Genomic DNA, 21,555 nt, shown 5'->3' on the forward strand with positions numbered 1-21,555 from the left:
GGGGCTGGCGCCGGGCCGTCGCCTAGCAACGGGGGACGCCACAGCAGCGCCACTGTGACGGGCAGCGGGCTCGGCCAATGGGCGGCGGCGGGAGCCTTGAAAAGCCAGGGCCGCGGTGCGGGGCCGGCAGAGCTCGCTGAGGTGCGGCGGGTGCGGGCTGGCGGGGAGGCGGGCTGGCGGCCGGCAGGCGCTGACCTCTGGGGGAGCACCCGTAGCCCCCTCCCCTCCCCTCCCTTCCCGCCCATATCTGCCTCACTTTTGCTGGGCGTCGTTTGCTTTGCGAGCTAGGGGGGAGTGGGGGGAAGGCTGCCGCCTCTGCCAGGTGCCCCCCAGGCAGAAAGTGTCCCGTTCCCCCCAGGCCAGGCGCTATGGCGAGATCGAAGAGATCGAAGAGATCGAAGAGATCGCAGACGCTGCTAGCGGAGACGGCCCCGCTCAGCCTGCCCCAGCTGCTGGAGCTTGCCATTGCGAACTCCAACGGCACGACCGTCGTCAACTACTATGAACTGCGCAGGCTGCTGGGGGGCATCCTCTGGCTGCTGGAGGGCATCCTCAGGCTGCTGGACCTGTGGAAGCTGCCTGGGCAGCAGCAGGGGCTCAGCCCAACGCAGCCGGAGGGGGCCCAGCCTGCCGAGGCCTCCCCCGGGCTGGAGGAGGCGGCAGGTGGGACCCAGGCCTGGCCACAGGGCCAGAGCTCCAAGGGCCAGGAGGTGCAGGAGCACCTGCTGCAGAAGACCACCAGCAGCCCCCGGGTCCCCTCTGCAGCCGCTGATGTGAAGGAGATGGAGGAAGGCGATGTGAGCGGTGTCTCCAAGGTACAGGCTCCTCCCAGTGCCCTGGGTGCCCCCCAATCCGAGGTGCCCCCCCCCCCCCCCCCCCCCGGGGGCTGTGCACTGCCCCTTAGAGCAAGGCCTGCTTGAAGCCCCTGCTCATGGTGGGGATGGAGTTTGGGCCAGGAAGAGCTGAGATGCTGCTCGGGTGGCTCTGGGCCCTCCCGCCGTTGCCATCCATGAGCGGTGGGTGCGACAGAGCACCCGGTGCCCCCTGGCCGCAGGTTCAGCCCCCCGGCTTCCAGCCCCACCACCCTCTCCCTCCCTCCCTCTCTTCTGCGCTCCTGAAAAGCCGGGGATGGCACCTGCTCCTTGGGCAGCTGAGAGGTTCCCTCAGCACCTTGTGGGCCTCCTCTCCCAACGAAAGGCCCCCGGGCTCGCCCGAGGGCTCAGCCCGACATGGGCGGGCGCTGCAGGGGGGCACTGAGCTGCCTGGCACAGAGCTGCTCATGGCCCTGCTTTTCCCGAGCATCCCCAGCGGGACGAGAGGCGCTCAGGGCCAAGGAAAGAGCTGCCCCAGCACTACAGGGCCGGATCCTGCCGGGGCTGGCACAATTCGGGAGGATGTCCCCTGGGGGTGGGCAGGGAGCACTCGCCCTCTGCGGGGTGGGTCTGGCCTCTGCTCGGTGGCTCCCGCTTCGTTAGTGGCGGCCACCACTGCCCTCCCTGGCCAGGCTGCCCTCGAGGGGTGGCAGCAGCTCCTTGCCCTTTGGATCCGCTCCAGCGCTGGCGCAGAGCCTGGAGCGGGCAGGCAGGGCCAGATCCGTCCCTGCTGACGCGAGTTGTGCAATGGGCCCAGGGCAGGGGTGAGGGTCCCTGGGGGCTGCTGCCCCTTCTTGGCTGTCGAAGACGCGGCGAATGGAAAGCGCTGGCCACAGTGCCCTGCCCGCCTGCCTGGGCCGGACCCTGCGCTGCCCCCCCTGCTCTGGACAGACCAGAGCCGGGGTCCTGGTCTCCAGGGTCCCTCCCCTGGGGCTCAACCCGCCCTCCCCTTCTCCTAGGCCGTGGCGCTCTACCGGAATCTCCTGGAGGAGATGAGCGGGGTGACGGTGGCACAGGCCTGCATGGCGGAGGACCTCAGGACGATCCAGAAGGCACTCGGCTTGGTGAGCTGCTGCTGCCGGTGTCCCCAGGAGGGCACTGGTCCCTCACCCCCCTCCATGCCCCTCCCTGCGGCCCTGGGTGTCACACAGCATGAAGGTCCCCTGGGGGGAAGAGTGCGTGGGAAGGGTGTCCCAGAGGGGCATGTTGGGGCTCAGCCCACCCCAGCTGCAGCCCCCCACCCTTCTCCTGCCAGGGCTGTCCTTGGGAGGGTAGGAACGGGCACCACTGCCTGCGGCACAGGCTGCTGGTAGAGGTAACTGCAGGTGTCAAGCAATGTGGTACTGAGGCGCTTCTTAATTAAAGGGCCATAGAAAGAGTCATGTGGGTGCTGGGAAGGAGGGGAGATCAAGATCTACCTGTGCAACACAGCCCTGGCCCCCAGGCAGAGCCCTGCCCAGTGTCCCTCTGCCTTGCACCCAAGCTCCTTTGTGGATGCTTCATTCCAATCTTAGAGCTGTCCCTCTCCTCTACCTCCCCCAGGGGAGCCTCGGCGATGCTGCCAGCCAGCTGCCAGGCCACCATGGGCAGACGGTACCTGAAAGTGGTGTGGCACGGCCACAAGCGCATGTGGATCCCTCTGCAGGACAGGGGGTAGCTGCATCCCCGGGGGACCAGTGCACCTGGTCCCTCCGTGTCGGGTCCCCAGCAGTGCACTGCGCATCCCTTGTCAGGCAGGACCTGGCATCGGCAGAGTGCGGGCAGCTCCTTGGCTGGCCCGACGTGCACTTTCTGAGCACGTTCTGCTCAGCAAAGGGCTGTGTTTAGGCTGGTGGGGAAATCCAGTGGGTGCTGGTACCTCCTTGAGGGGCCGGCTGCACCCATGTCCCCCAACAGCCCCTGGCTCCCAAATCTGGACTGGGGCTGCTGCTCCTGAAACGGCTGGGGAGGGGCTGTGGTTGTGGGAGCTCGGGGGGTGTCCGTGGGGTGTGCACTTTGCCTTTGGGCTCTCGTGGAGTACTTGGGTTTGGCTTGGTGAAGGGGGGGAGGGGTTGGGGACAGGGCAGGGGGGCTGTGGGTCTGCCCGTGCTGCTGCACTTCTGCCCATAACCCTGCTCCCCATTCCTGCCTCTTCCCAGGAGGGCACTGGGGGCCAGTCTGCCCCTGCTGAGCCCCAGGCTGGATTCACGAGTGAAGAAGTCTGTTTTCACGTTACATGAAACTTTGCTGGACTGTTATTCTGCTATTCAATTTCTAGTTCATGTTTGTACTTTGCATCAAACACACAGTTTTCAAAATAACTCCAAAGAGTTGGGTAATACATATAATAATAACCTACAAAACCAAAACCTAAAATTAACACATTCCCCTTTTTTTTTTTACATGCGTCACTATCATGGCTAGACTATAGGGATTTCGCATGCGCGGTCTTTCCAGATTTTTCCAACACATTCTGTGGGGCTTTAAAATCGCGCATGCGCATGTTCAAAGGTATACACGGACCATTTGCGTGATAAACAATGGCTACTGCGTGCGCAGATGAAGTCCCAAACCCATTTCCCGAGCTTACCACTCCAGTAAGTCTATTAATGGTAACATTTATGGCACTATGGCCAAATGACAGGTCCCTGTTTTCAATGTAAGGTTTTCTCACCACCAGACCGCCACGTCACCTGCCAGGGAAGAAGGGTCTAGAGTGGACATTTCCCCCTCTGAACATTCTGTAAGGTGAGTGTTCTCAAAACATTTAACCTATATGGTTCATTAGAAAGAAGATTAAAACTTTTTCTTCCTGTTGCTGTTTAGGCGGAGGGTGCGTTTTTCTGTTATCTCACGTCAAGAACTTATGGCGGAGGTGGAAAAGGATAAAAGGCATTACCATATCCTCGTCTTTGCATTCCTGGCGCTTGTTTTGGTTGCTATTCTATTTTTTTTCTTACTCAACAATTCAGATAACAATGTAGGCTAAGAGTCAATTGTTTCCAAATTCTTGCTGGCTATTAAAATGTTATTTTGTGTGTACATTTTGTCATACTACTCGCATTTGTTTAATGCCATCGGGTGAAACCATAATAGCAAATTGCATGTTAGTTATAACGTGTTGAATTAATCTTATAAAACATGGAACAGCACATGGCAAAAACAGTAAGGTGGCTAATCCACATAACAAATAAAATAGGATTCGTTTTACCCAGGGGCTCCCGAGAAGCCAGGAAAACAAGTCAATATTCGTCTTTCCAAGTTCTGAGGGGAACATGGGCTAACTTCCCTGTCTCTGATGTGATTTGTTTAACTACCTCACCATTGTCATCAATTTTCAAACAACAATTGGAAACATTTACTTTACCACAAACACCTCCTTCTTCGGCTAGCAGGTAATAGAGAACCATCCTGTGTTGATAAATTGCATTTCACATCAAAAGCTTTAGCTGTTTGATTAGTAATAATTTCCAAGACAGCCTGTAGACGAATGATAAGATTCAGATTGTAGATAGGTTCTCGAGCACCGTTAATGAGTTCATTAGGATCCCAAGTTGCAGGTCCATAATACTGTATGATACGTTGGGGTGTCCATTCATTTAATAAATATTGGTACCCCCCCAATTCTTGGGAGTCTGGAAAAATCAACTTGCTACTGTTGCCCTGGCTAGTTTTCAAACACATTTCACATTGCTGAGTCACCTGTTTTATTACAGTATACAAGTTCTGCCCTATCAATTTCTGATTTAGACTTTTATATAAATTATCAGCTCCCCAATGCATCTTATTATGTTCTATTACGGCTGTGGTCCATATTAAATTGGATGGTACCACTATACGACCATCCCTCAAATAAGTCCACTTATTTATTTTATCATTCATATCCTGAATTACCTTTAAGTTTTCTTTAGAATAATTTGGCTCCTGATCTGTACTTACAGTTTGGATTTTTACCGTCTGGTATTAAGGATAATTCATGGTCGGCCAGGCGGTTTCCAGTTTCCAAATCAGTGCCTTAATGGGCCATCTTATGTTCTTCCTTCCTGGACGACCCTCTTATAACAGAGGGGGCCATTCCTCACATCAAGGTCTGGCATGGCACATGTCCCCACCGCTCAACGCCTACTGGGTTGCAGCCAGCAGCAGAGCTCAAGATCCTTCTTGGTGGCAAACACAGAGGCCAACCCAGTCTTGCCCTTGATTGTGGTAGGAGGCACCTGACCAACCTTATTCCTTGTACTTCGTTGTCAATGCAGTTTCATCTGCACATCCCATAACAAGTCACAGTCATGGTAAAACACAGATTTACATTAGTAGAACTACTACAGAGTGTATTTTATTTTAGTTTTTATGCAATATCCCCCACAGCCTTGCTGACCAAGGGATATTGTTTTACCTGAACTAGGCAGGCCTCCCGTTTATCATTTTTACTGTAACAGGGAAAGCATTTTTCCCTTTACCTGGGATTTACTTCCAGATATACCGGTTAAAGATTTCTTTTACTTCAGAGAGGTCTTCTCTTCCACTTAAAGGTTTCAGGATATTTTCCTGGTGGCCAGCAGCTCCCACAACTGTAACAAATTCTTTTCACTGAAGTTTAACACCAAATAAGTTAGTTTTCTGTTCACCAACTTTTCTACATTACAATTACCTAGTAACAAACAACTCGAACCTTTATCCAGTCCCATTCACAACCAACTTTCAAACATCTAAATTTCCCCATCAGAGATTCACCTTTACTCTCCTCAGACCCGCTGCCTGCCCTAGAGGGGCCGTTACCGGTCCTGTTGTGCTGCAAATGCTGCAGCAACTGGGGTGACATTGTCAGGTCCTTCTGCTCAATTGTCAGCAACAGCAACCCCCTCCTCCTCACTATCAGAAGGATTGGAGCAGGAGATGCTCTTCCTGCTCTGCAGGTTACACAAGCCTGCCTCTGCAGCAGCACTTCTGTTTTAACTCTTTCTTACCCTGAATGCAAATCTGCTACTTGTTGCTTTAAGTCTGTGTTATTACATATCAGCCTTTGCAGGCAAACAGCAAACACCCTGCCATGCGTCCCGCAGGACTCAGCCGCACCTTCGAGGGGGTACGGGGTTTGTACAAACTCACCCCAATACTTTAACACTTTCACAGAGTCTTTGACTCTCCACACACCCCCCCACACCCCACCCACCCCCGGCTTCAGATCTTACATACATTATCACAAGTTTTTATCTTACAACATGTTTCATTCTGGTTGCTGCACAGAAAGAACCACAACCTCAGCGCTCTCTATTTTTTTTTTTTTTTTACACAAATATTTCAACAAGAACATCCTTAAAGCTATTAAACAGGTACACCAAAAACCTAAAATTTTAACCAGAGGACTAACCGTGCCCCAAAGAGAATGTGGATCAAGGCCTTGCTCATTAGCCTCTCCATTTTGTACCTCCGTAACACTAAAACCTTTAAGACCACCATATAGGTATTACTCTGACAACTGTGTTTGCCTGTTTATCTTAGAAAATTTCAGTATTTCTTTACAATCCATTAAGCACAGGCATAATTACACACATTTATTTTAGGATACTTCTGTGCCTCCCACAATTTAAGCCTATAAGAAGACGCTGTTTAAGCATCATATTAACTCAGGTTAACCAGCAGCAGCTTCAGTATTCGAATGGAAAGCCACAGACGTGTTCACAGTCACCAAAAAAAAAATATCCCTGCAAATAAATCTACAAATCAGTTACTGAACTTGGCTTTGTATTGTGGAGCTGAATTGGAGCAATGCCACTGTCAGCTGAAATTAAGCAAAGTGCTCCATCCCCCCACAGGCAGAGTAGAGCTAGTTTTGCATACAACGTGGACATCCTGTCCACAGCACAGGTGTTTAATCTTACAAATCTCCTTCTGCTGCATCACCCTACCTGCACGACACTGACGCAGCCTCAGATCCTCATGTAAATATATTATAGTAATGCAACTTACATAAAGCAAGACACTGAGTACAGTTTTGTTTGGGTTTGGTTTTTTTTTCCTATCCTTTTCTAGAGCCATAATCAAAGATCAGGTGGTGTTAATCCCACACTCCTTCTGTCACACAAGCATATCAGCACACATTACTTCATCCCATTTTCCTTCTCTCCGTACTGCAGCAAAGTATATTGCAGTACTTTATCAATGTTTTCTTATTCACATTTCCACCAGCAGACCCTCCAATATCCCTCCAGTGACTCAAAACACATCCTAACGGGCTTTTCTTTAAAATCCCACCACTCTGTTTTCCTCCCATTTTTCCAGCTTACACTCACAGAACACACTTATCACTTACAGAATTACTACTTGCAAAACGCAACACACAGGTATCTTTCTACAGCAACACCAAGAGCTCACTATTATTATAAAAAAAGATAGCCGAAATCACAGTAACAATTATCAAAGTCAAATTCCACATTCCATAAATCCGGTAACCAAAATAAGCAACACTGCAGCAAATAAGCTTTATAAGCAAACTTGCCAGATTCCAGATGGCAATTAAATGCCGATAAAACCCAAACAGAACCAGAAGTATACTTAGGGTGTCAGCCACAGAAGTATACCTGAGTTTTCCAGACCAGACGTATACTTGAGAAACTAGTTCCCAAGCACACCCAGATGTATACCTGAGAAACTAGTTCCCAAGCATACCCAGATGTTACCCTGCGGAAATCAATTTTCTCGTCTTACGGGTAACCCCAGATTACCGGTAATACCAGAATACAGCAATAAAGAATACTATCACTTACAGGAGATGGGATTCTTGTCTGCCTCCGCAGTGATCCGATGAGTTGGGGAGTCCCTCCGGGAAAATCCCGGGGGTACCCAAGGGAGTCCACTTCCCAGCGGGTCCTACGGTCAGGCAGAGAGCCGTCCCATCTGGGTCGCCAGATTGTTTCAAAGAACGTCTTCAGAATTTCTTAGTGATGAAGTATTCTTTATTGTCGGCGCCGGGCGTACGGGGGATCCTTCCACCAATCGTACACACCCAGAGGGGCAGATTATCTTATATTTATATAATGAAACAATGAATATTTGCGGCGAATGAAGAGACGGGACGCAGCTTGATGCAAGCAAATGTCAATTTATTGTACAGAAGCACGAGGTTTTATAGACTTTCAGAAGCTGCGCGTTTTAAACAGATTGGTTCTTGAAGCTAAGCCTTGCATACTAGGCAATCCCTGATTGGTGGTTAACTGCCATCAATTAACTGCAAGGTGTTATCTTTCCTTGGCGCCATCCGTCTCCCACTCCCCTGTGCTCTGTAAACATGCCTCATCATGTTAATTGTTGTGTCTATTCACACTCCTCGTCCTCCCAGGGTTCGTGACCTACAAGCTCGAGCACATTCCCCTCAGCTAACTGATTGCCATGCATGGTCCTAGTTTGCAGACCGCTCCTGCATCTCCCCCTTCCTGTTGCACAAAAAGAACCTTTGAAACCGAACGAGTAAAAACAAGGTATAAGTAATAGAACAAATAAAAAAGCAACTAAGACATATTGTCAGTGTCAAAATAACCCACTGTCTCTGTTCCGTACAATTTTACAATTTTCCCTTTTTTGTTTTTGCACAGCTAGTACCAGGTTTGCCATGTTCTGCAGGGCCCTTGCAAACATGACAGCAACCAAGGTAATAGCAAACAAACAATACTGCCAATTGATTGAATGAATGCCAAAAAGGCTGAAATTTTCTCAGATTTTGATAACATGTTGCTGCAATGGGGCGCCTAAAATCCACGCAGCGCATACCATCAAAATCCTCACAGCCATATCCTTGAACCAACAACAAAAAGCAGTGGCAATTTTGACTCGCATTCTTAACTGCCTACCAAACAAGGTGATTTAACTCTAATGCTTTCCCTGCTGTTACTCCGGATAAGAGAAGAACCACTGCAATACGTTCCCATCATAGCCTCCTACTACATTAGCATCTACAAAAAGACAATTATCGACACTCAAAGTGTAAACAGTATCATCTTCTTTTGGATTAACATTATACATAGGTGGAAAGGCACACCAAACAAGAACTGGTTCAGTCAAAAAGTTCGAAACATAGCATGCCTCCTCTGAACATACCTCTGGGGTCATTCCCTTCATTCCCTCTCTTTTTTATGCAAAGAGAAAAACTTTTACCGTAACAAAGAAGCCCCTATTTACATCTCTGAGCCCGGACGCAAACCGCAGCTGTATGCTCCACCAGGCTCAGGGCAGAAATCATTCATGCAGTTACGTAGCTATATATCTCTACAAGCATGCAGACACCTATGAAACACTAGATAACCATGTTTAGCTTTCCTCCTCTCCTTCACAACACCTAGCTGTTCTCTCATCTCTTGTTAGGTCAGCCATTCCCCATTTTCCTCTCCTGTATATCTCTTCAGACATTCTCTATCCTCCCCTTTTTTGCTTGTTAGTTGCAAGGAGGCAAAGGGTGTATGTAGCTGGGTGACCATGACCTGCTTTATGTTACAATCAACTAAACGCTGGATACAGAAAAAAAAGCATGGGAGACCTAAGGCAAACGTCACTAAGGTGGTTAAAGATAATTATAATAAATCCTGTAATACTTTTGAGTCATGGCCCAAAGTTTCCCAGCCGTGAGAAGAGACCAAAGGCATCCCGCCCCTGGCTCTGTTGCAGATCTTTGTTTTAAGGCTTTTGAGTTTTGTATACTTTTGTAAATTAATTCACAGTGGTCACTCAGATTCACGTAACACATCCTATCAAAGTCTTCACACTTGTGTCCCTGTGCTAATAATAAAAATCAATAGCACCTCGGTTCTGTAGCAACATATGATGGGCAGAATCAACATCTGTTAATAAGCCAGAAAAAAAAATATTATTTGTAGTATTACTTTGTTTAGCAAGCCAGCAGCCTAATTTACTAAGCAAGTTAAAAGCGTGTACTGTTCTTACAGAAGAGATTAGAGAAGCAAAAATCTGTTATGCTGCATTCCAGAACTCAGCCTGAGAATTACAGTCTGCTGTGAGTTCTGCGTTACAATCATTTGACACATGTTGGGGTTGCGATTGTGAAAGTTGCCCATTTACAATTTTCATTGGCATTATCACAGCTAGTTGTTTTAAAAGCATCCCTTGAGCTTCCTGATGTTCGACTTGTTGCAAAATATTCTGAAGCCAATCAATCAAGTTAGTATTAAAGTTAGTGACTCTCTAGGACCCTGCAAGACTGTGGCAAGACTCCCGCATCCGGACTGCCTTAATAGCCATCTCATTCATTTGCAAACAGTTGTCCCTGGGATACCTTGCCTGAGTCACAGAATCGGCACAACTAATTTTCTCCAGCCAACTGCTCATAGTTAACAGCAATTCCCCGATTAAGGTTTTCAATCAAGGCCACTACACATAGCTCACAAAAATCAAATAACCACATCATATACTGTATCAGTTAGTACCATACAAAGCAATGACTTCCAATCATGCAGTGTGAGTGTATAAGGCTCTGCCATCACTTCAAGAAGGGACATAGCAAATGTATTACGAATCCTCCCTTCCCGCACTGCTTTGCTTAACCCTTTAACAGCCTCGTATTGCACAGGCTGCCACTCTGCAGGTTGATTTGTCTGACAAAATACTGAACATGCCATAGCGACTCCCAAATCCCATCACTTAAGTGTTTCCCACTTGCATTCCTGCCACCAGTCCCTCAGATCCCTTTCACCCTCCCCAAAAATACAATCAATGCATCAGGAGAGACGAGGGGGAGGGGGAAAGGTCTAGCTCCTTTTCCAGATCTATAGGACCTGGATCAAAAGGTTTATCAGTGTCAATAAAATCATTGTCCGAGTTGTCCTGTTCCCGTGCTTGGTCCTGTGTTGTGAGGGTCGCTGCAATCAGTGACAGAAGCTTTGGGGGCAGAGGAGGTGTGGACAGAATCTCCATCGCTGACGGTGTCTTGAGAAAAGTCGTGCTGTCGGTGGAATTTACAGCTTCCTCTGGTTTAACACCGTTAGTAGAATTAGTCCACACTTGGCAAAGAGTAGTCAGAATTTGCCACCAAGATGCTAAATGCATTCCCGACACGGAGTTCCCCTCCGCGGCAGCATCATACAATTGGCTGCTGTATGTGCACACTTTCATTCTTTCAAAGTCTCTAAAGTTTCTTGGCTGCTCACCTGTCTCGATGAATACAGGTGTTATCCTCGGGGTTTAGGTTGTCCGCCTGGTCCAGACAGCAAGACGATCGTTCAGCCAAGCCGTCTCCTCCGGAACGCAGCCCTCTTCCACGAGCTGTCTTTTTTCCGTCCTTATTCTTCCAAGGCTTCGGAACACCACCATAGGGGTCACCATTTGAGGAGACTGAGGCACGGACTCCCTGATCTGACTAGAAGGCCCTTCATGAGTCCATATACGTCTCTTTCTGGGGACGAACCCTGGTTCCCCATTACGGATTTCCCACAGCTCACCTCTCAACTCCGGAGGGATTTCTGGCCGGCTCCTGCTTCCTTTCAGCAGATCATTCAAAGTTCTGTGGGATTCGCTGCATGTCGCTCAGATAGGCGATTCGAGAGCCCTTCACGTCAGATCCTTAAACGCATCACGTCGGGGTCACCAATTTGCGGCGAATGAAGAGACGGGACGCAGCTTGATGCAAGCAAATGTCAATTTATTGTACAGAAGCACGAGGTTTTATAGACTTTCAGAAGCTGCGCGTTTTAAACAGATTGGTTCTTGAAGCTAAGCCTTGCATACTAGGCAATCCCTGATTGGTGGTTAACTGCCATCAATTAACTGCAAGGTGTTATCTTTCCTTGGCGCCATCCGTCTCCCACTCCCCTGTGCTCTGTAAACATGCCTCATCATGTTAATTGTTGTGTCTATTCACACTCCTCGTCCTCCCAGGGTTCGTGACCTACAAGCTCGAGCACATTCCCCTCAGCTAACTGATTGCCATGCATGGTCCTAGTTTGCAGACCGCTCCTGCAAATATTCCATTAACGCCTATACATATTCATTACCTGAACCCGCCTACCCTCGCTTCGTATGCTAATTAGCTTATCAGTCTTTCACGCTTGCGCAGATTCTTCCAAAAATTGTGGGCCGGGGTCTTTAGAATGTGGGCAGTGCTCTATGGGAGGAAGGCTGTAGGTCTTCCTCATGGTGTACTTTTCACCTTTTGCTCATTTGCAGTGTTCTTATCAGTCTGAGGTAATTTATGCCCTTGCTGGCCATCTGCTTTTCTTGCTTAATTATTTCTTTTACCCTTATCTGTCCTCTCCTGCTGAAGTGTTCCGCTAAAGTTTTAACACAGAAGGTCAGCACATAGGCGGATGTCTAACAAAGGATAACAGAACAGACACCACAGGTAGATGAGTAACATGTGGCGGTACATGATATCTACAATTGTTACAGTGGCTAACAAACATAATGTTTATTCTTTAATTCTATTCTAAAGTTCGTTCACACTACATCACTTTGAAGCATATGCTTTAGTTATTCTAGAAGCAGTAGGTTTCCCTCCAGGTCTTGGCCCTTCTCTTTGCTTTCACTGCTGTGTTTCAAAAGTGATGAGTTGGCAGACTTGTAGAAATCTTGCCCAGGGGTTTTTACAATACCCCTTGTAGTTTTACTCAAAGACATCCAGCTGTCCCGTTATCTCCTTGGTAGGGCAGCTTGCTTTGCAGATAAGGAGGACAGCTCCCCTTGCAGAGATTTGCAACTTTCTTGTCCGAACAGTCTATATGATCTTTCAGACATTTTAACCCCTTTGTCGCTATACAATTACAAGCCTGTTTATGCATTACAATGAATATTGGTTTATGAATACAAACTTGACCATATTATTTACAGCTTATTCACATCACTGTCAGCGGAAGCAGGGAGACCTAGAGGTAGGTGGCTGCAACCCCTGAGGGGTCAGAGCATCCTCCAGGCAGCCCCCCAGCTGGGGCCCACAAAGGATGTGTCCCTGCCAGCCTGCTGGCAGCCCTGTGGAGGGGCAAAGTACCTTTGCCAGAGGTTTTTGGGGGATGGGGAGGAGTCGGGAGTGCTGGGCTGGCCGGGAGGCAGCTCCAACCCGGCCGTGGTGTCATGGGGTGCTTTCTGTGTTGGAAGGTTCCGTTCCAGTCCGTGGAAAGACTGCAGAGGGACAAAGCTGCGAAGGAAGACCTGGTGCTGGAACTGGAAGTGGTACGGTCTTGAGGGGGTCCCGGGCAGGGTGATAGATGCTCCTTGTCACTTGGGGTGGGGGCATTAGAACTGGCCTGGGGGAGGGAGGATTTCCAGAGCGGCTGCAGGTCCCTCTGTCTCTCCGTGGGTCTCTTTGGCTGGTGGGTCTGACCCCACGGGGGTGATGGGGTGAGCAGGGCCCCACAGGAGCACTTCTCCCTTACCCCTGACACAGGCTGGCCCTGCCCGTTGTACCTCCATCCTTTCCCCACCCCACTCCTGCCTCTTTCTGTTGCCAGAAAGCAGACAAAGCTGCCCTGGCCGGCAAAGTCAACTGCACGCAGTTTGAGTCCAACATAGAGCGACTGTACGAGGCCATAGAGGAGGTGCGGAGCCAGGTGACAGGCCAGGGGCAGGGCTGGCAGGAGGTCCAGCAGCAGCTCAGTGAGCTCCGTGAAGAGATGGACTCCAAGGTGAGGGGTGGCTCATCTTTGCGGTGCAAAGCTGTCACCTCCAGGGTTTGGCAGCCTAAGGCAGCATCCCTGTGAGGATCCCTGCTGCTGCCTTTTCCCTGGGGACCATGACGTCTCGTGCCAGGGCAGCTGGCTGAGGGTGTGTGTGTCCCCACAGCTGGACCGCCTGGAGCTGGGGCCTTTCCAGCGGGAGCTAGAGAACTGGAAGAGAAGCCTGAAGCAGCTCAAGGAGAGGCTACCGGCGATGCCTGACGGCGGAGCTGGGATTAAGAAGTGAGTGCGTTGGAGCCGGCAATGGCTTTGGGGACAGCACTTGCCCTGTTCCCTCGGGCAGATCCTCCGGTGCCCAGTATGAGGTGGAGCTTTTTTCCAGGCAGGAGCCCACAACCAGCTGCTCTCCCCACCGTAGCCCCTTTCTTTTGTAAGCAGCCAGCAGGCTGGGACCTTACTGGGCTGGTAGGGGACCCAGCAGGCTCAGAAGCCGCTGTCCCCTGCCAGACACCGTAACTCACTACAGCCAAGTGCCCAGCACCCTGCTGCTGCCCGCCAGCTGCCTGCTTGCGTGTTGGCAGGGCTGTGCCCCCCCCCAAGGAGCTCTCACCATCCCTTTTGTGTCCCCACAGGCACGGCTGAGCCCCAAAAGCGGCGTCTTTTATACCAGCACCGTGACCAATCACTTCTCGCCGGAAGTTCGTCCTGCTCTTTCTCCATTGGGTAGTTAGGGTACGCCTTCTCCTCCTATTGGCTCCTCGTTGGCGCCCTTCGGAGAGTTTCCGGGTCTTTGTCTCCCTTGGCGGCCTTTCCCTGGCGCGTGCTCTCTTTGTCCCCCTCGGCCTTTTCTCAGGAGCGGTTACCTCAGGGGAAGGGGGAGCTTTTACGTTGTCTCAAAGGAGAAGCACACGCGCCTGTTCATTACAATTGTCACGCAGGTTATAATGGCCACAAGCTATTTTACATTTACACACGGTACAACGATTACCACGCTGTATTCTATTTTGACATGAATCACGACTGTGTTTAGCACAGTCCCCCCTTTTCTTTTTGTTTCTCTCATTGATTCATGCCTTAGCTTCCAATTCAATAAAACTTTTTGCCTTGTAGTCGTTCCTTAGTTCTGGTTGCATACTCTGTATCGCTGATAGTATCAATCAAATAAAGCATTGAATTAAACAGGGGATAAGTAACAACCCCCCAAATTACTAAGCAAATCAAACACTGAATTAAACAGGGGGTAAGTAACACGCTCCACCCTCCGCTGCTCTAGGATAGCAGTTGGTATGGCTTTAGGGAACGGTGGCGATGTAGGTTCTGTGCATGCCAACCATTCGAAAGTGGCAATTGCATTTTTCCCTATAGGGTCGTTACAGTCTTAGATCTGTCATTCCCCCCTCCAAGCAATTTTACAACACCGGCACCTTCTCCAGGGGAGCTGTGCCTGGGTGGTTCCGTGGAGCATTTTGGCTTTGTACGAGTGCCAAAGTGAGCATGTACTTTTCTCACGCCAGAAAGCAGGTAGCAGAACTTCTGCGGTGTCCTTCACATGGCTACGAGGATAGGATGAGAACCACCAAGAGAAGTCCTTGCTGGCAACTTCTCCAGGGGAGCTCTGCCTGGGTGGATCCATGGAGCATTTTGGCTCTGTACGGCTGCAAAAGCAAACAGCTACTTTTCTCACCGAAGCAGGCAGCAGAACTTGGGTTGTGTCCTTCACATGGCTACCAGGGAAGCGTGAGGAACACAAAAAGAATTCCTTGTTATGATATTAGATCTGTCATTCCCCCCTCCAAGCAATTTCACAACACAGGTCAAAAAGAGCTTCCTGTTACGCTGTATCGTCCTCTGGTGAATATTTGAAATGAATAGGTTAGGCAGGGTCCTTCTCGCAGTAGGCTGGTTTTGTCGAGCTGACTGACGCTCTTCTCAGGACTGCGGCATGACTTTGGCCCTCTGCTCAGTCACCTCTGGACAGCAGAGCTCGCCTGCCCATTCTGCTCAGGGGCAAGCACCGCTCTCAGTGTGTCTGCTTCCCAGGAATGTCTGTGCAACCGTATTGACGCCCAGCCCTGGGTCTCAGTTAGGCAGCGCCCCTAAGGCCGGTGTCCCCAGCTCCACCCTGGGGGCAGTTTTGCAGGCACGACCCCCTTGTGCCGCGGGCGCCCAGCAAGCTCTGCCTCCAGCCTGCTGAATGCTCGCATGCCCATCCAGGTGGCCCAGGAGAAGCTCCAGGCCGACACCTATGAACGGGTGAACACCTGCAACATGCTGCTGCGCCAGGTGAGGCAGCGGAGACAAGTGCGGGAGGAGCTGCAGAGGCGGCTGCAGCAGCTGCAGGATGCTGCGATGCCTGACAAGCGGCAGCAGGCACAGGCGCAGGTACCTGGGACCCCCTCCTGGGCTGGCAGCACCTGCAGAGGGCTCTAATCCAGCCCCTGCACCCCCCGGCTGGCCTCTGGGCTCGGCATGCGGGGTCACCCCCTGTACCCCCCCACCTCTGCCCCAGGCCATTTGCCAGCTGGAGAAAAACATTGAGAAGGTGCTCCTCAAAGTCCACACTGGACAGAAGGTGACCGCCCTGTACCTGGCGGTGCGGGATGTCCTGAGGAAGGTGAGCTCCTCCCCACCGTGCCATCGTGCCACCTGCTCCCCCAGCAGAGACAAGGAGGTGCCCCAGGGGCAACGCTGGTGGGACGCCCCCCTCCCAGATCAAAGAGGTCCTCCTGCTCCCCTCCATCTGCTGTCACAGCACGGGGGACCCCTGGGGCTCACTGGGGTGACGTGCTGTGGCTCCCTGTGTCCCAGGAGCTGGCCCACCTGCCTCCGCACCTGGACCTCCTGTGCAAGGTGGCCGAGCTGTATGGTAGGGAGCTTCAGGACATGGATCTCATGGCCTTGAAGGCCTGCAAAGCCGCTGACAGAGCCAAGGTGAGGTGGCCAGGGGCACCTCGGGGCCCTTTTCCACCCTCCAGAGCCCACCGACGGCACCATGTGCCCCGGAGCTGCTGGGTGTGCCTTCAACCAAGAGCAAAAGAGCCGGAGCTGGGCTTGCCCACAGCGCCCCGATGGCTCCATAGCTCCTCGCGGGTGTCGCTCTTGGGCCGGGCTGCCCTGGGGCTGGGGACAGCCTGCCCGAAGCCCCAGCTACGGCGAAGGCAGCACGCTCCACCCGCCAGCCCTCCTTGCCCACTATCCTTCCCAGCCTGTCTACTTGGCGACGGGGCTGGTCATTGCTGACCCTGGCCATCCCACAAGTTCAGCTGGCTGCCAAAGGTCCGTTCCAGCTCTGACAGCCACTTCTCCCTTCTCTGACACGCTCCAGAAGGACGCAAACAGGACGCGCAGCCGGATCCTTGCGGAGAGAGCGCGCATGTACCGCTCCCGGGCCACCCAGGAGGTCTCTGTAGACACAGGGTGGCGGAAGGACGTGTACCAAAGGCACCTGAGAGCGGTGAGCTGGGGGTCCCGGCACAGGCCAGGCTGTGGGCAGACGGCAGGCATCGGTGCCGGGCCCCCCACGGGTCGGGGGCCTGCAGGGCCAGCTCCCCCCGGCTGTCAGCAGCGTGGGGGGTGACAATGCACATCCTTGCAGCAGGAGAGGCACGAGCTCACCGTGGACTCCCCGACCCCGGCCTCACAGGACCAGCTCGTGGGTGAGTGCCTGGCGGGGTGCAGGGCGGTGGGACGCGGGCATGGTGTGCTGGGAGGTGTTGGAGGGTTGCCTGCTGGGCAGCAAAGCAGGAGAAAGAGGAGGAGGAGGAGGTGGCCGAGGTCTGCTGGTGGCGAGTGCTGGGGCATCCTCTCCGCAGGAGCGCGGTCCCCAGCGCCTCCAGCTGCTGCACCCCCAGGGCCTCTGCAGAGGTCTGCCCAGCACTTGTCTGCCCTGCGCATCCCTTGTCAGGCAGGACCTGGCATCGGCAGAGTGCGGGCAGCTCCTTGGCTGGCCCGACGTGCACTTTCTGAGCATGTTCTGCTCAGCAAAGGGCTGTGTTTAGGCTGGTGGGGAAATCCAGTGGGTGCTGGTACCTCCTTGAGGGGCCGGCTGCACCCATGTCCCCCAACAGCCCCTGGCTCCCAAATCTGGACTGGGGCTGCTGCTCCTGAAACGGCTGGGGAGGGGCTGTGGTTGTGGGAGCTCGGGGGGTGTCCGTGGGGTGTGCACTTTGCCTTTGGGCTCTCGTGGAGTACTTGGGTTTGGCTTGGTGAAGGGGGGGAGGGGTTGGGGACAGGGCAGGGGGGCTGTGGGTCTGCCCGTGCTGCTGCATTTCTGCCCATAAACCTGCTCCCCATTCCTGCCTCTTCCCAGGAAGGCACTGGGGGCCAGTCTGCCCCTGCTGAGCCCCAGGCTTCAGCTGTGGACACGCTGCATGGAGCGAGCTCAGCGCTGGGGCCGAAGGAGCCAGGGACACAGCCTGCCCCCAGCACCACCAAGGGGAGCCCTCAGAAGTGGGCAGGTGCTCCCTCTGATCAAGCAAGGACTTCTGATGGGAGCACCACCTCCCCGGGGACACAGCCAGAGTCCCCTGGGATCCAGGCCACTCTTGCAGGGGTGCAACCAGAGGCCTCCAGCACCCAGACTGCCTCCTTGGAGATGCAGCCAGCACTTCAAGGGACCCAGGGCAGAGGAGCAGAGGTTCAGCCAGGCCCCCTCTGCACGGACCCCAGCCCTCAGAGTGCAACGGAGGTGTCCCCTGAGGCCACTGGCTTTGCTCAGGGGATGCAAGTTGATGCTGCAGGTCCCGTGGCTGCACCCAGCATGCAGCCTGCCAGGGTCGGACAGCCAGCCCCAGAGACCTCCTGGGCAACAGCCCAGGGCTTAGAGATGCCCCTCAACGTTGTGTCCCCCTTGCAAGAGCCAGCGATGGGTTCCCACTCTGACCACTCTGTGGACACAGCAGAGGCTCTACGCCAGGTTGGACAGCTGGGCCTCCTCTACACAAGCCCGAAGGAGCAGGTGGCCCAGCTGGAAGCCACCAAGGCAGGACATGGGGAGGTTGAGAAGCTGAGCCTGCTCTTCCTGAAGGAAGGTGGGAGCCCTGGGAGGGCTGGTGGGGAGCATTTGGCATGGGGCCAGCCTGGGCAAGGAGTACATGGAGTGGCATGGGGCCACCCCAAGGGCAAGACCCCACTCACTGAGAGCATGTCCCCTTGGATCACATCCCTCTAGGCAAGGAGAGCATCAGCAGCGTCCTGGCAGACCTCCAGGACCAGAAGTCCTCCCTGCAGGGGCTGGCTGGTGACCTGCAGGGCGAGAAGGGGAAGGTGAGCCCGCAGCAGTCCCTGATGGGGCTCTGGGGATGGGGGGGCAGGGAAGGGGCAGCCGAAGGGCCTGCGTGCTGGGACAACATGGGGGGCTGTGCTCTGACTCTGGTACCGCTGCCATTCCCAGATCAGGCAGCTGGAGGATGTGCTTCAAAAGCTGCAGGAGGCTGGATCTGCCTGCCAAGAGGATGACAAGGAGACTACACTGCACCTGGGGTAAAAGGATGGGAGAGGGTTTTGTGCCTCGGGGGGGGGGGGTGTGGGTGGGGGCTGCAAGGGATCCTGGCGGCTGGGAACATCCCGGTTTGGGGGCAAGGGCCACCCCCCAGGCAGCCCCATGGACGCTAACCCTGCCCGTGCCCATGTCTCACTGGCCAGGACCATGGTGCGGGAGCTACAGCAGGAAATGAGGGAGCTGAGGGAGCAGCAGCTCGCAAGAGAGGCCACGTTGGAGCAGAGGGTGACAGAGGTGGCTGCCCAGCTGCAGGAGCAGGTGAGGTCCAGGGGGAGCATTCCCACTGCCCGCTGGCTCCGTGGGGTGGTCCTGGCATGGTTGCCGGCTGTATCCCTTGGCAGGATGGGGCCAACATGTCTGCGTGGCACCTGGGTTTGTTGGCTGCATCCATCCCACCTCAGAGCCCGTTCCTTCTCCCTTTGCTGCAGCTGGACAAGCTGAAGGCGATGGAGAGGGGCGTGGGGCAGGAGCAGGCAGTGTGCCCCGACTGCAACATGAACGCCAGTGGGCAGCTGGGGCAGCTCCTGCGGTGCTACCAGAAGCTCCAGGAGCAGGTGAACTTGCAGGCAGCGGGCAAGGTGGCGCGGCAGCTGCCGGGGAGGAGCCAGGTAGGGAGATTGCTGGCATGGTGGGCTTGGGAGGGGGCTGCTGGGACACCCCCGGCTGGTTGTGCTTTGCTGTGTTGTGGGGGGGCCCCTTGCTGCCCCTCAAATTGGCGTGGATGAGTCAGCAGCATGGAAGGAAATGAAAGGCTTGATGCAAATGTCCTGCTGGCACTGAGAGCCTGCGGCCACCGGCCGAATACCCTGGCTCTAGTCCCTGCGGGCAGCTAGACCCCCCCCCTGCCCCGCCCCCCAGTACAGCACCACCTTGTTGTCTTGCTCCCTGAAGCAGGACAAGGGGCTGCTGGAGCACATCCAGGCCAATGTCAAACAGACCCAAGAGGACTGTGACAGACTGAGCCGCGTCACAGGGAATCTTGTAGCTGACTGTCAGCGGAAGCAGGGAGACCTAGAGGTAGGTGGCTGCAACCCCTGAGGGGTCAGAGCATCCTCCAGGCAGCCCCCCAGCTGGGGCCCACAAAGGATGTGTCCCTGCCAGCCTGCTGGCAGCCCTGTGGAGGGGCAAAGTACCTCTGCCAGAGGTTTTTGGGGGATGGGGAGGAGTCGGGAGTGCTGGGCTGGCCGGGAGGCAGCTCCAACCCGGCCATGGTGTCATAGGGTGCTTTCTGTGTTGGAAGGTTCTGTTCCAGTCCGTGGAAAGACTGCAGAGGGACAAAGCTGCGAAGGAAGACCTGGCGCTGGAACTGGAAGTGGTACGGTCTTGAGGGGGTCCTGGGCAGGGTGATAGATGCTCCTTGTCACTTGAGGTGGGGGCATTAGAACTGGCCTGGGGGAGGGAGGATTTCCAGAGCGGCTGCAGGTCCCTCTGTCTCTCCGTGGGTCTCTTTGGCTGGTGGGTCTGACCCCACGGGGGTGATGGGGTGAGCAGGGCCCCACAGGAGCACTTCTCCCTTATCCCTGACACAGGCTGGCCCTGCCCGTTGTACCTCCATCCTTTCCCCACCCCACTCCTGCCTCTTTCTGTTGCCAGAAAGCAGACAAAGCTGCCCTGGCCGGCAAAGTCAACTGCACGCAGTTTGAGTCCAACATAGAGCGACTGTACGAGGCCATAGAGGAGGTGCGGAGCCAGGTGACAGGCCAGGGGCAGGGCTGGCAGGAGGTCCAGCAGCAGCTCAGTGAGCTCCGTGAAGAGATGGACTCCAAGGTGAGGGGTGGCTCATCTTTGCGGTGCAAAGCTGTCACCTCCAGGGTTTGGCAGCATCCCTGTGAGGATCCCTGCTGCTGCCTTTTCCCTGGGGACCATGACGTCTCGTGCCAGGGCAGCTGGCTGAGGGTGTGTGTGTCCCCACAGCTGGACCGCCTGGAGCTGGGGCCTTTCCAGCGGGAGCTAGAGAACTGGAAGAGAAGCCTGAAGCAGCTCAAGGAGAGGCTACCGGCGATGCCTGACGGCGGAGCTGGGATTAAGAAGTGAGTGCGATGGGGCCGGCAATGGCTTTGGGGACAGCACTTGCCCTGTTCCCTCGGGCAGATCCTCCGGTGCCCAGTATGAGGTGGAGCTTTTTTCCAGGCAGGAGCCCACAACCAGCTGCTCTCCCCACCGTAGCCCCTTTCTTTTGTAAGCAGCCAGCAGGCTGGGACCTTACTGGGCTGGTAGGGGACCCAGCAGGCTCAGAAGCCGCTGTCCCCTGCCAGACACCGTAACTCACTACAGCCAAGTGCCCAGCACCCTGCTGCTGCCCGCCAGCTGCCTGCTTGCGTGTTGGCAGGGCTGTGCCCCCCCCCAGGAGCTCTCACCATCCCTTTTGTGTCCCCACAGGCACGGCTGAGCCCCAAAAGCGGCGTCTTTTATACCAGCACCGTGACCAATCACTTCTCGCCGGAAGTTCGTCCTGCTCTTTCTCCATTGGGTCGTTAGGGTACGCCTTCTCCTCCTATTGGCTCCTCGTTGGCGCCCTTCGGAGAGTTTCCGGGTCTTTGTCTCCCTTGGCGGCCTTTCCCTGGCGCGTGCTCTCTTTGTCCCCCTCGGCCTT

The 21,555-nt window shown here is 54.0% G+C and overlaps 2 protein-coding genes across 4 annotated transcripts; both read left to right on the forward strand.

Moving 5' to 3' along the window:
- Nucleotides 1–368: 368 nt before the first annotated feature.
- Nucleotides 369–20,996, forward strand: LOC121086132 (glutamine-rich protein 2-like). Its single transcript, XM_040589446.1, has 11 exons — nucleotides 369–815; nucleotides 1,832–1,936; nucleotides 17,772–18,492; nucleotides 18,633–18,727; nucleotides 18,855–18,943; nucleotides 19,106–19,220; nucleotides 19,391–19,570; nucleotides 19,854–19,979; nucleotides 20,203–20,277; nucleotides 20,556–20,729; nucleotides 20,877–20,996. Exons 1-11 carry the CDS (start codon nucleotides 369–371, stop codon nucleotides 20,994–20,996), a joined length of 2,247 nt encoding a protein of 748 aa, XP_040445380.1.
- On the forward strand, nucleotides 14,195–17,152 carry LOC121081712 (coiled-coil domain-containing protein 183-like). Of its 3 annotated transcripts, none has more exons than XR_005825770.1 (4): nucleotides 14,195–15,844; nucleotides 15,972–16,076; nucleotides 16,271–16,916; nucleotides 17,058–17,132. XR_005825770.1 is itself a non-coding variant. In XM_040580927.1 (3 exons), the coding sequence occupies exons 1-3, from the start codon at nucleotides 15,665–15,667 to the stop codon at nucleotides 16,700–16,702; spliced, it is 717 nt and encodes a 238-aa protein (XP_040436861.1). In that variant the 5' UTR covers nucleotides 14,195–15,664; the 3' UTR covers nucleotides 16,703–17,152. The 3 variants fall into 3 exon arrangements, 1 of the variants encoding a protein (XP_040436861.1); XR_005825771.1 differs by having other exon boundaries at nucleotides 17,061–17,132; XM_040580927.1 differs by having other exon boundaries at nucleotides 16,271–17,152.
- Nucleotides 20,997–21,555: the final 559 nt, after the last annotated feature.

The sequence above is a fragment of the Falco naumanni genome, chromosome 1 (genome assembly GCF_017639655.2).
Source record: "Falco naumanni isolate bFalNau1 chromosome 1, bFalNau1.pat, whole genome shotgun sequence".
NCBI classification, from domain to species: Eukaryota; Metazoa; Chordata; class Aves; order Falconiformes; family Falconidae; genus Falco; species Falco naumanni.

Excerpts from the sequence above, each read along its gene's own strand:
- LOC121086132 (XM_040589446.1), top strand. The coding sequence starts at position 369 with ATGGCGAGATCGAAGAGATCGAAGAGATCGAAGAGATCGCAGACGCTG. Across the intron at positions 19,221-19,390 it reads CTGCCCAGCTGCAGGAGCAG|CTGGACAAGCTGAAGGCGAT; the intron begins GTGAGGTCCAGG and ends CCTTTGCTGCAG. Across the intron at positions 19,571-19,853 it reads AGCTGCCGGGGAGGAGCCAG|CAGGACAAGGGGCTGCTGGA; the intron begins GTAGGGAGATTG and ends TGCTCCCTGAAG.
- LOC121081712 (XM_040580927.1), top strand. The coding sequence starts at position 15,665 with ATGCCCATCCAGGTGGCCCAGGAGAAGCTCCAGGCCGACACCTATGAA. Across the intron at positions 15,845-15,971 it reads GGCAGCAGGCACAGGCGCAG|GCCATTTGCCAGCTGGAGAA; the intron begins GTACCTGGGACC and ends CCTCTGCCCCAG. Across the intron at positions 16,077-16,270 it reads TGCGGGATGTCCTGAGGAAG|GAGCTGGCCCACCTGCCTCC; the intron begins GTGAGCTCCTCC and ends CCTGTGTCCCAG.